Source organism: Aphidius gifuensis, linkage group LG1 (assembly GCF_014905175.1).
Source record: "Aphidius gifuensis isolate YNYX2018 linkage group LG1, ASM1490517v1, whole genome shotgun sequence".
Taxonomy (NCBI): domain Eukaryota; kingdom Metazoa; phylum Arthropoda; class Insecta; order Hymenoptera; family Braconidae; genus Aphidius; species Aphidius gifuensis.
The window spans coordinates 27,944,262-27,957,630 of record NC_057788.1 but is presented as its reverse complement, the minus strand read 5'-3'; the positions used below and the strand labels follow the sequence as shown (position 1 = coordinate 27,957,630).

The following is a 13,369-nucleotide window of genomic DNA, read 5'->3' as shown; positions in this document are numbered from 1 at the left end:
ATAAATATATATACATATACATGCAATACATACACATATATATATACAATAATGTGGCTACAGAAAAGAGAATAAAAAAAATAAAGTATAAAAAAATAAATAAATAATAATAACAAATATAAAAAAATATAGGGAGTCTCCAGGTAATAGGATCGACATTTCGTTATGTTACTTTTCCATTCTCATTCCCTCTTGTATATAGCTTGTCTCGGTTCGCAGGATCCGGTATACTACTATGCTTTATTCTCTTTTTTTTTTTTTTGCCCTTCATCCCTCTCTGCATAGTAGTTTCTATCAGTGTGTGTTTCCCCTCCAAGCTTTCTGAGTTTGCAGCATAGTAGGTCGGTGTTTTTTTGCTCCCCCTCTCCCTCCCAATATTTTTCTTTCTCTTTTACCTCCTCGAGTCACCCTTATTCCCTCTCTCTCTTTCTTTGCCCTACCCTTAAAATCCACCAACTCGTTTTCATTCACTCACTCACTCATTATTTTTTTTCTTTGTCAGTCCCTTTTTCACCCTAAGAACCCCACTACTACTATTTTTCATGTTTCGCTGCGGCTTCGTGTAGCACCTTCATTCCGTGGGATTTTGCGCTGTAGAGATACCTTCTCACTCTTACAAAAAAGTCCGCACGGACTTAACATACAAATGTCATATTTAGTATAAACATAAAATACTGTAATACGATTGGTAGATTGTTGAAGCTTATTCAAGCTCTTCTCATGACGTAAAAGTGCCAACGATATTGTATGGATGGTAACTTGGTATTTTCATTGGCCAAGAGTCTCAAGTATTCTTGATGATTGGTTGAGGTATAACAGAGTCCGCGTGTAGTATCTTTATAGTCAAGCAGACGATAGCGGCAATCAAGTAGGAAACTGCTTGGAACTGTGTGTAGCGTGATATTCACATAGAGAGCTTTTTACAAAAAAAGATAAAAAAAAAGGAGGAAACAAGAAAACGTGAGGGGAATTTTTGAGTAAAGAAGGAAAACACTCATACATGTGAATATTGAGTGAGTATGTTGTGTCTATATCACGTATGTATATATACACACTGTCATCTACTTGCATATATACATTCACAATCACAAATTTATATAAGTGAGAACAAGAATTCTATCCTATGCAGCACTTTCATTTGCTATCATCTCTTTCTTGCTTGTATACATTTTAGCATCATCAAACTTTTCTCTTTCACATATACACTACACATACACAAATACATTTTCTTTTTTTTCTCTCTTGTGCATACTTTACGTTTAGTATCAGAAAAAAAAAAAAAAAAATAGTTTTAGCCATCTTTCTGAGTAAGTAAGAAGAACGTGGAATGGTTGAAAAATATAAGAAACATGGTATGAGTTAAAAGAAGGATAGTAGTTGTGATGGTAGGAAACAGCAGGGAAAATTTTTTTTGAAGCATCGTCAGGGGTTGGAAAAACGAGGCGCCATATTTGTGGTGGTGTAGAAAGTGAGAGAAATCACGAGTATCAAGGGAGACAAAGTAAAACGAGCAAGCTCAAAAAAAAAATAAAAAAAAAATAGAGACAAAGATAACTGTGAGAAGGGTAAATGTAATAAAAGAGGATAAAATGAAAAAATAAAAAAAAAAAAATGTATAGTAGTGCGCGGACATTCATGTCAGCCCTGATGGTGACGGCCATTTTGCGAAAAAATTTTCGATTTGTTTGCCTGCTGCCCAGTCGTCCGATTAATACCTGCGTATGTTTCGTTCTCGTCGCACGCTGATGTTCTTTGCTACCGTCTGCCCATTCATCGTCCTTTTTCACTAGCATAATCTCTCACTTGTTTGTGTGTACAATATATATATATAGACTCTGGCCCTCTTGTTCTCTTTCCTCACGCCTCATGCTCGCTGCTACCTACTGTACAGTATAACCCACTCAACCACCCTCCATCTCCCCAACACTCCTTTTACTCTTTTTTTTTTTTTTTTTCCGCACCACCCGCTACGACCGATTTGCTTCACTACTATTCTCTCGTTTCGCACAACCGCATGCACACCGTTCGTTGGTCACGAATTTATATATTTTATTTTTTATTTTATTTGAAACATTTTCATGCTATACATCGATAAAAACCCCATGGTGTCTATATCCCGCGTATACCATCGTAAATAAAAGTTTGTTTGTACAAGAACCAAATGTGTATATATTGATCTTGTTTTATGGAAATAACAGTCTGTATAGACAACATTGCCGCGTTCATGTATTTATGTATTTTTATATAAACACTTTTTTAATACACATGTTTTATTATATAAAATTTAATTTTTTTATTTATTTAATTTTAATTATTTGTATTTATTTAAATATTTTTATTACAAACTAATATTCCACAAATTCCCAGGAGCACATGAATTGATTTGACGAATAAATAGTCGAGTATTGTGGGCAAGCGAATCGAATAACATGTAATTTACGATTGGAACATTATCAAGTTATCCGGTCAACGCTGCGTGAACCGTTACGAACAGATTTGTCGAAACGATAACCACGTTCCCTCAGCATATATACAATTATTGACGAATATACGCAGGGGTTGTTGTGAATTTTGTATACATGTATATGGGTTTATATTGAGGGGAAGATTATAAAATTCGCTAGTTTCCATTCGATTGGATTAAACATCACGCTTTGCAATCAGTATAATGATTATTATTTTTTTTCTCTACCCAAAATTATACATATATATATTTTTTTCAATTATATTTTCCATAAAAAATATTTAATCTATCAATTTTTTATGTCAACTTTATTAATAATTGAGTTATTAATTTATTGTTTCAATGAAAATTGATACAATCAATGTAAATATTATATATAATAAATTGGCGAGAAAATTAAATTTTATTTTCAAGAAAGAAAATAATAATAAAAAAAAAATCTTTAATCACGTAAACGAATAGTCGTCAACGTTCAACATATGGCCAAGTCCTTATCTGGCCCCAATTAGACCAACGTGTCTCGTGATTTCCCGTATATATACACCGCCAACAATTCTATTCCCCTTTTTCACCTCCTCACCGTCATTCGGGGTCATTGACGTAACTAATCGCAATAATTGTAAAGGAGCTATCGCACCGGTTAATGCGCCGGGCAAACTGTCGTTGAAGTGTGGCATATGTATGTATACTTTATAGTTATTTGTTGGTAGTAGTAAGAGTAAAAGTATTAGTGTAGTAGTTGTAGTAGTAGTAGCATAGTGTTTGTAGTAGTAGACAGCATCAGCAGCAGAATCGAATACCACATAAACACACTGTTGTTAAAATGCTTCAGTATTGAATGTTAAAATAGTGGGGAGATTATACTTCTCCCACTACAAATACCGCCAAATACTTGCGCTGTAAAATAGGCGCTAAAGGGGGGAATTTAGTCCCCACCACTGTTACTTTGATCAGTCGCTTCGTAGCTCTTGGAGGAGAAGGAGTGTTTATATTTTTTTGTAACTGTCACTTAACAAAAAATCATAATATTTTACAATATTAATTTTTTTACATACAAATTAGTGTCTTAATTATTATTATTTTCATTATTTTTTAATTAAAAATATATATTAATTTTATCATCAAAAGTGACATAAAATATTTCAAGTAGAAAATATAAATATTTAGTCAGACCGGATGAAAGGACTACTCTACAACTCGTGATGATTTGTTAAAATTTATGGGATATACAGTTTTAAAGTGAAATTTAATTTTGTGTGTGTTTATTTATTTATTTTTTTTTAAATTATTATTTTGAAATTAAATTATTATTATTTTTTTTTTTTAAATAATTTATTTGTTGTTTTTTAAATTATAATTTCTTTGTGAATTAAAGAAAGACGTGTTGAGTGTACTTGTTGGCTTGTAATTGGAGAATACCTCAAACACAGTGTACCGCAGTAAAACCAAGTGAAAGAAGAGCGTCTATTTGTATCCTCCTCGCACACATTTTAAATTGAATTTTATCTTTCGTTTCGCTGTTTGATGTACTAGCGTCATCTGTGTTACCGGCAGAGGACTTTTTTATTTTGAAAAGAAAAAAAAAAAGAAATTTTTCTTATATATATTTTTTAAAAGCAAACATATTTCTTGATAATTTTTTTATTTACAATTAACTTGTACATTTTAAGTGTACACTTAATTATTTGAAAAAAAAAAGTAAATATAATAAATATTTAAAATAATACTGAAACATTGGGGTGTCAGTCACGCGGTTGAATAATCATTATCACTCGTTTGACTTGTCAGATTAACGATATGAAACATATCATGCGGTGATAAACGACGAATGGCGCGCAACTTAATGGCGAGAAAGTCAGTGGCGCGTAACTCAAAATTAACGCTTTAGTGTAGTTATGCTTCATAGCCTTCTATTTAAACATATTTAAACGTGCTACGTATATATATTTGTGTGTATATGTGAATATTATAAACAGTGTGTTTGAAAGTAATTCACACTTATTTTTTTTTTCTGTTTTTTTTTTTTTTGTAACACAAAAAAACACCTACCCACATTATCAGTGAATACAAATTTTTTTTTCTCTTTTTGACAACGATCAAATACATTCAATTTATGTACAATTATTTGATATTTAAATTTTTATATTATTAAACAAATACTCGTGCATAAAGTACAACCAACGAAATTCAACTGGTTCTTAAAAAAAAAAAAATTACACATCGACATGCTGAGGATTTTATTACTATTCAAGTAAAAAAAAAATAATAAAAATAACAAAAACAAATCCATATATAGCTTGGTATATAATACGATTATATAAGGTGTAAAAAGCCTTATACCGTAAAAAATTTAAGGGTACAACAAAAGCCTAAAAATGTATCCAAGTGCTGGAATCAATGCCGCTGCTGTTGCAGCTGCGGCGGCCGCCAGACATCCTGTAAGTTCTTCACAAATAAATTATTATTATTACTATTTTTTTTTCATATATATATTTGCATACATGTAAGAATAATAACTTGATGAAATAAAAAAAAAAAAGAAGCAACAGCAGCATGAGTATAAAAAATTTTATTAGCTATTTTTTTTTTTTTTTAATTTTTTTTGTATTCTCATGTCAAAGAAATCTTCGTCAAGAAGCCGAGTAAACATCTCAGCGGTGACGAAGCTTTCTCACTTGAATTTAGTATACAAAGTCAATATACATATTTAAAATATAAATGTATATAAAAGCCTGCCACGTGTGTACATCGCAGATAGAGTACATATGTATAGTGAAGCTACTTAATGTGTATTTACTCTCTCAATCTATTTCCACTTACAATTGTCCAATGCTACGAAGTTCTCGATCAGAACATGAAATGCGTATGTGGTGTGATTGTTGAAGAGGAGGAGTATATATAAAGCATAATAGATAGACAGGAAATATATGTACCTCGTGCTAATTTTAATGTGAAATCATTGGGTCTTTAAATGCGTTTGTATATATATTCACATATAAATAGACAAACTAAGGGTACGAATAATAGTAGTAGTAGTATTAGTTGCAAGCACTCATCATCAATTGAGTGCCTATACGCCGACAAGCCACGTGGGACACGTGTCTATGTATAAATATACAACTGTCTCACTTTATCTCTCACTCTCTCATATATATTTGTATGTTCATTCCGTTGTCATCCAATGTACACCCACCCTTATCAAACTACCCCCTTTTCACATTGCCACTTTATTTGCCCCTTCTATATACAATATATATATTTGCCCCTTTATATATGTACACCAAATCCCCCCCGCTCGTTTTTGTTGAAAGCTTTTGCGTGATATCAAATTGGGGGAGAGTTTAGGACCACATTGATTTGAAATTTCACAACGTGTGCATCGTTTCACACAAAATCCTTCAATTAGTATCGTATATATGTCATTTCATTTAACAATCATCCCCTTTTGTTTTGTTTTATTTATCTTTTTTTTTTTTTGAAAATTTAGGGACAAATATATAAACACACAAACTGTGGTTTTTATAGCTTTACTTACACCTCTTTTTTTTTTGTTTTGTATGTTTTTTATTGTTATTTTACTTGGTTTTTTTTTGCTTTCTTTACTTGGATTTTTTTTTATTTTGTTGTTGGCTGGTTTTCGTGAGTAATAAAACTTGACTTGTACGAGTGGAAAAGAAGGTAATCGAAAAGTCAAAAAGTTTTGCTGCTGGCTCGGGCTTTAATAGCTTCTCTTTATTTTTATGATTATTTTTTTTCGTTCGTTCGTTCATTTTTTTTGTTTCTTGGTTTTGTTCTTTTTTTTTTTTTCTTTATTTTATTTTTTTTCAACCCGTACCACGTAAAACTTCTCGGGTGACTAATACTCCAAGCACACACAAACGACCAAGCAAAACGTAGTCTGACTTGTCCAACGCTAATCGAGCGAAAACGAGTGTATCGCGCCAACTCCAACTTGAAATTTGTCTCCGCCCTATTACATTTTTCTTTTTTTTTTTTATTCTCTAGTTCCTTTATGTTCCTGTCTCCCACAGAACAAAATTGTGTATCTGTATGTGGGGTTTCTTTTTTTTTACAATAAAAAAATAAATAAAAAAAAAGCCAACTGTCGACCAACGACGAGGAAAATTTGTCCCTTACATTAGCTCAACTTCTCTATTGTGAAACATTTTTTTTTTTTTTTATTATTATTATCCAATTTAATTTTATTCTTTCAGTAGTTTTCTTGGAATTATATTCTAAAATATACATTGCAAATTTATTATTATTATAATAACAAAAAAAAAAATTTTTTTTAAAGTTTTTTATAATGTAAATATTTATTTTCCAAGTATGTTTATATTTATATTAAATAAATAAAATAGATAAGAATTAAATTTCCATGTAATATCGTGTTGATTCATCAGTGCTATCATGTCATTTGACTCTTGATTCAAAGATTCACTTAACCGGATATGACGCAGTGATAGGGCGAAGTCAAGTGTCAGAGAATAAAGCCAACGTACAGAGTGAAAAAAAAAAAATAAAAATAAATAAATAAAAAAGTTAAAGGAAGCATGAAAATATGAGCCTCAGGAAATATACGATAGAGGATCGCTGACAATGTGTGTACGTGTCACATGAAGACTGAAATAAAGTGGATGAAAAAAGAGCGTCAATTCACCCTCGTAAAATGTGCTTCTGCTATCCCCTCAATTCTATTTTTTTTTCCTTTCATTTCTCATTTTATTTATTTTTTCTATTTTTTTTTTTTGAGGGAGCAAGTTTCTCTTTTGCGTCTACAGCAGTTAAGTAGGTGTACGGGTATTAGGTGGCCATTACCAAACGAGGGCCTTTGCTCGCACGGGTCAACATTACCCTCATTGTATATTTCACTCTAGCCCCCTTGTCCCTTCTCTCACTCTCTTTTATTAATATCGCCCTATATATTTTTCACCCTAATATTGTATTATTCATCTGTTCATCTCCCTTCTCATCGCTAACATACTACCTTACGACTAAAAGTAATCTCCAACACACCCTGAACCAAATAAAATGTAAATATTGATATTTTTAATCGCTTCGGTTTGATATGTCTGACATATACAAAGTATTTTTTTTTTTTTTATGTTGAGATTAAATATATATAAACAGCTGAAATATAATAAATATTATAGTTATGTTTGTGGTATAAATATCAAGATTATTTTATATTTTTTTATTTTCTACTTCCGTCTTTATACCAACAGTCTAATTTTTTTTATATATATATATTTTTTAATCTAAATTTAATAAAGAAAAGAAAAAGGGGGTTAGAGAAATTAATTTAATTGTTTAGTCAATTAATTTTTGTGGTTTATTATAAAGTTTTTTTTTTTATTTGACGTTAATATATTATTTCAGTTGATTATATTATTTAAAGTTTAAATAAAAATTTACATTCAACCAAGCATATTAACGGAAGTAAAATGAAACAATGCGTAACAAAGTATTTATTTTTTTAAGACTCACTCTAGTGACCCCAATGATTTGCACATCAGTAGAAATAGAAGTAGTAGTAGAATAAATATATAGTCAGACAAAAAACATACAGTGGGATTTGTATAGGTGTATAGTCAAAATGGATGAAATATAATCCTTAAATTGTCGCAAATATAATACAAAGTACAATAATAATTTAAAATTGGCCCTTGGCTTTTGTACATGACCCTAAAAAATTTCTACAAATCGTCATTCAAATGTATATATTGAAAAACAAGTGAGACACAAATATATAAATTTTATTTTTTAAATTATCAAGGTCCATTTACCCTCTTTTGTATTTATATACATACTTTTTTTTTTTTTTTTCAACACACAAGAACGACGGGAAGTGAACACCCCCGTCATCACTGAACAGTGGTTGATTTTAGTATTTGGTAAATCTACCCTCACTCACCATAGACCGTTTCTCAGTCCCTACTTGAAAATTCAAACTCCCCAATTTCAATCAACTCTATATTATATTATTATACATACTATAATGTATTATAGTCCGCACTCGGCTTCTTCACAACACTTAACAATCAATTGAAACCTTAATATAAAAAAAAAAAATCCATCAAAAAAAAAAGCTCTCTTAAAATTTCATTGTAATAATTGTATTTATAAATTCAATCGTCTTTTATACATACATATAAAAAAAATAAATATATTTAAAATATCATATATATGTTCATTTATTTTTAACGAGTATCTTTTTTCAATGGTATTTATATCTATATCAAATAACACAAGTAATCAAGTGATTACATATTCAAATTTAAAAAAATTTAAAATATTTACAAAATGCATTACAATGCACTTAAAATAATATTTTAAAAATCATTTTAAATAAAAAATTTAAAATATTTTTTTGTAAATAATTTTAATTAAAAAGTTGGAAGTAAAAAAAGCTTATATAGAAATATTTTTGACAAACATTTTCAAGTTAGGCGTGCATATATATAGCAAGCCTCATATCGTCTAGTTGTACATGTGTTTACTTGGATAAATGTATATGTGAATATACAATATGTACTTTCATCATGTACATGTATGATAAAGTGGCCCTTGCAAGTCCTCATCACTGAGCTTTTCTGCTCTCTCTCTACAGCTTTTCCCCCTTTTTGTAATATCACGCAACAAGGTAAAACATGGAAACTGAATATGCTTGAAAATGTCTGTGTGTGTTTATACAATGTGTTTTAGTAATATGGGTATATATATATTAACTCTAATGCATCTAGCTTAATTTTGTGGCATGTATATATTAAATATGTATATATATAAAATACACAAAGTTACTTGTATATATATGTATATACACAAAACTGATGATCTTATCGTCTTAATTGCCTGGTGTGGATTAAACTGCCCTAAGCATTATTATCAGATAGAGGGGATCTTTTCCACAAAGTTATGTATGATGAAAAAGGTGATTTACATGCAAGCAATGTGAGCAATACATACTGCAGGTGCACATATACTATGTTGTACTTGTTCCATGCTTTAGAGCGCAAATCAACACGACAAGGTGACAAAAGCGCATAAATTGTTTGTTTGAAAATACTTTTTTTTAAACATATTTATCTTGATCCATTTATAAAATATATATAATGAAAAAAAAATATTCTTTTATTTTTATTATCTTCAGGTTTTTATTGGGTTATAAAAAATTATATTACTAGATTTAAATGGACTCAAGTGAGTTTAAATGATAATCATGCAATGTATTAAATTTTATATCATTTTTTTTTTATTTAGTATTTAATGAAAATAAATATTTTTCTTTTAATTTAATAATATTATTTTATTAAATTGATTAAGTTCATTTAAATAAATATATTTTTATATTTATTTTTTTTTTTTTTTTGGCTTTTAAAGTATTGATTGTAATTTTTTTTTTTTTGCATATGTATTGAATGAATAATGAGGCTACAAAATATATGTATATTTATAGATTTTATTGAGTGTATAATGCAGAGTCATGAGTTGAAATGAATTGCTTATGCAAATGTACTTGTTCATACCTAGTTTGGTGCTGTGACTTCTGATATTGTCACGGCTGTTCGTTGCACCGATAATCATATTATCTGTGGATTATTATTAGATCATTTGAATAATTTATTTATATGCTATTCATAAATTAAAATTTTTTTTTTATTTTATCATCATGACATTTTATTAAACATTTAATTTATTATTATCAAATTTTTGTCTTTTACATATATTTAAAATAGTTTTTATAATTTTTTATTTTAATTTTTATAAATATTCATTTCTTTGTTTCAGGGACCACCACAACCAGGACAACCATTTAAATTTACAGTTAGTGAATCATGTGATCGCATCAAAGAGGAATTTAATTTTCTACAAGCACAATATCACAAGTGAGTTTTAATAACTTTATTTTATATTATAATAAAAGAGAATATTTTTTTTTTTTCATTTTTTATTCCATTTTATTAATCTTAAAAACTTTTATACAAATTTTATTTTTTTTACCATTTTTTATGTATATAGTATATTACAAACGGGTCGAGTAAAATTCAACTTAAATTTAATATCAAAGTATATATAGGTATTATAGGAAAATAACTATTTGGTCATTTAAAAAAATATAAAACAACGATAAAAGTCAAACTTGCAATAAAGAAATAAAACATTAAAATTCTTTTTTTTTACCCAAAAAAAAAATACAATTGTTGAAAGAAAAAAATAAAAACAAATTTCATTCAATTTTATCAATTTATTTTTATACAAATAATACAAATTATTTTATCAAAGTATTTAAATTTAATGAAACATTAAAAAAGACAAAAAAAAAAAAGAAATTGATAATAAATAAATAAAATAATTAGTAATTAAATGATTTAATTATTTTTTATATATAAATTTAATTATTATCTGTGAACATGAAAAATAATTGACATTCCATTTCTCGAATGTATATAAAAAAAATACAACTTAAATTTCTGCAATTTTATATTGAAACATAAAAGCAAATTTTATTTAACAAAAAAAAAAAAAAGATAATTTACAAAATAACATAAAAGTTTTATTATTTTTCACACACAGAAAACAAAAAAAAAAGGAAAAATATTAAAATACAAAAACAATAAAGATAAATTTTGTATAACATGGATAACATGAATACGAAAATAGTTTTTTTTAATAAATGATATCAAAGTTTGAACATGATATATTCACGCAATAGAGTCTCGCTGGTAGGAAAAACATTCAAGCCGTCTGTTGGGACGAGTTCAAATAATTGTTTAGCCAACAGGAAACCATGCATATAAAGTTCACAGTGTCCCGAAACATATAAATATTAAATATATATATTTTTTTTCATGTTGGGGTACATATAAACGAGAATGCAGCAGCTCATATCAGCCAAACATATTATATCAATTTAAACGAATATTTATCAATCTTATACACATCAATTGACTTTATCAAAAAAAAATTATTACAAGCATTCATTTACGGATAAATATTTATTTTTTATTTATATTTATTTTTTTGTATTTAGCTTAAAATTGGAGTGCGAGAAACTGGCAGGTGAAAAAATTGAGATACAGAGACATTACGTGATGGTAAGCTGCCCGTGAATGATACAATGAAAAAAAATAAATCAAACATACAATCATGAACAAAAATATCTACACAAATCAACAAATATATTTGAAAAAAAAAAAAAATTATAAAAATGACTTTAGAGCTTTTAGAAAGATGATAAAATTTTTTATTTGAATAAACAAATATTCATTTTAAATAATAGTTAATTATGTATTTTTTTTTTTTTTTCTATTCAATTTTTTCATTGTTGTATGAATCAACAAAAAAGTCATTTTTTATTATAATTTGTTTTTTTTTTTTTTACAATGTCATTCGATATCATACCCAATCATCTCATTACAATAAAAAAATAAAAATAGCACGCAATTCAGTGTTTGTTTGATGATAAAAAAATGCAAGTTTCACGGGCCTGCCACACGATATATTTAATATTTATTTGGTATAACATATTTAAATATAAAAAATTGTATATTTTTTATTTTAAAATTTAATAACATTTAACGGGAAATTCATGCCTGGTACAAGGTTAATACTGCACGACTCAATTTATCATATTGAATTATTTATTACTAATGTCCCAATGACCCAGTGACTAATATTTTTATTATTTATTTATTCATCGTTTTATTAACAATGTGTGGAATGGAATTATATTAACATGAAAAATAATTAATTAATTTATTATTATTACTTTTAATCATGCAAATTTTTTAAGTTATCAATTGATAATAAAATATGTTTAGATTGTAAATGGATTTAATCATACTTGAAAATTTAAAATATCGTTTTATTTATTTATTTTTTTTATTTCAATTTATAAACCAATCAATTTAATGAAAAAACGTGAACTTAAAAATTTCAATTCATTTATTTTATGATATTTCATGTTTATTTTTAATTAAAATAAAAAAAAAATGTAAATGATGGAATTATTTATTAAAATAGAGTAGAGTATTTTTTTTTAAATTTTATTTATGTCATTGAAGCTCAATTATAATTGAAATAGAAATTTTGATTTAATTTACAACAGTCTGTAATTTAATATACGTATTCACTTGATTGTAAATTAACTCGGAGCTTTTTGCATCATTACAATCTCAACTGCCAGTTTATTTAATGTACATACATTTACAAAATTTCCATTTGCGTATATATACTTTCACACGTCTCAATATTCTGTAATGTATAATTGATGAGTGCATACTGCATTATGATAATGGATTTGCTAAATTACATATCAACTCTCAATATCTGATTTCAAATAATTGATGACTTATATGTTTGTACGTAAATTAAATTTATCAAATCAATTTGAAATTGATATTACAATTAAAAAGACAATTTATTTTCTTGGATAATTTTTGTTATGATTTCTTAAATTTAAAAAAAAAAATAGTAAATAATAGAACAATTTAAAAAGTATTTAAATGGGTCAAGTATTTTATAGGATTAATTATGAATAATTATTTTCAAAAAAAAAATTTAATAAAATATTGTTAGTCCACTCAAATTGATCGCAAATCAATCAGAAATTTCAATAAAAATTTTATTAAACAATCGATATTTATCTCGTGTTTAAATATAGAATTTTTTTTTTCAACAATCATTGTCAACTTAATCAAACTAAAATGTCAGCTATTTATTACGGATGATAAATAATATAATAAACGTAAAATTTAATAAACCAATTAGGTAGTTAAAAAATAAAAAAAAAAAGATATTAAATAAAATGAAAATTCATTTATAATTTGAAATAGAAATTATTAGAAAAAAAAATTAGGAAGGATAATAAGAATAATATTATTTTATAATTTTTCTCTGTGAAAA

At 27.2% G+C, this 13,369-nt stretch overlaps 1 protein-coding gene across 4 annotated transcripts in view; it reads left to right on the top strand.

Moving 5' to 3' along the window:
* Window positions 1-13,369, top strand: part of LOC122859636 (protein groucho-like) — a 37,370-nt gene that overhangs the window by 6,360 nt on the left and 17,641 nt on the right. Inside the window, exons 1-3 of one of the 4 annotated variants that reach the window (XM_044163327.1) lie at window positions 3,417-4,902; window positions 10,253-10,350; window positions 11,496-11,559. In XM_044163327.1, coding sequence (XP_044019262.1) covers window positions 4,840-4,902; window positions 10,253-10,350; window positions 11,496-11,559 — 225 coding nt within the window. In that variant the 5' untranslated portion in view covers window positions 3,417-4,839. Of the gene's footprint in view, window positions 1-3,416; window positions 4,903-10,252; window positions 10,351-11,495; window positions 11,560-13,369 lie in introns of those variants that run through there. The other 3 variants (XM_044163321.1, XM_044163336.1, XM_044163344.1) reach the window with 3 other exon arrangements.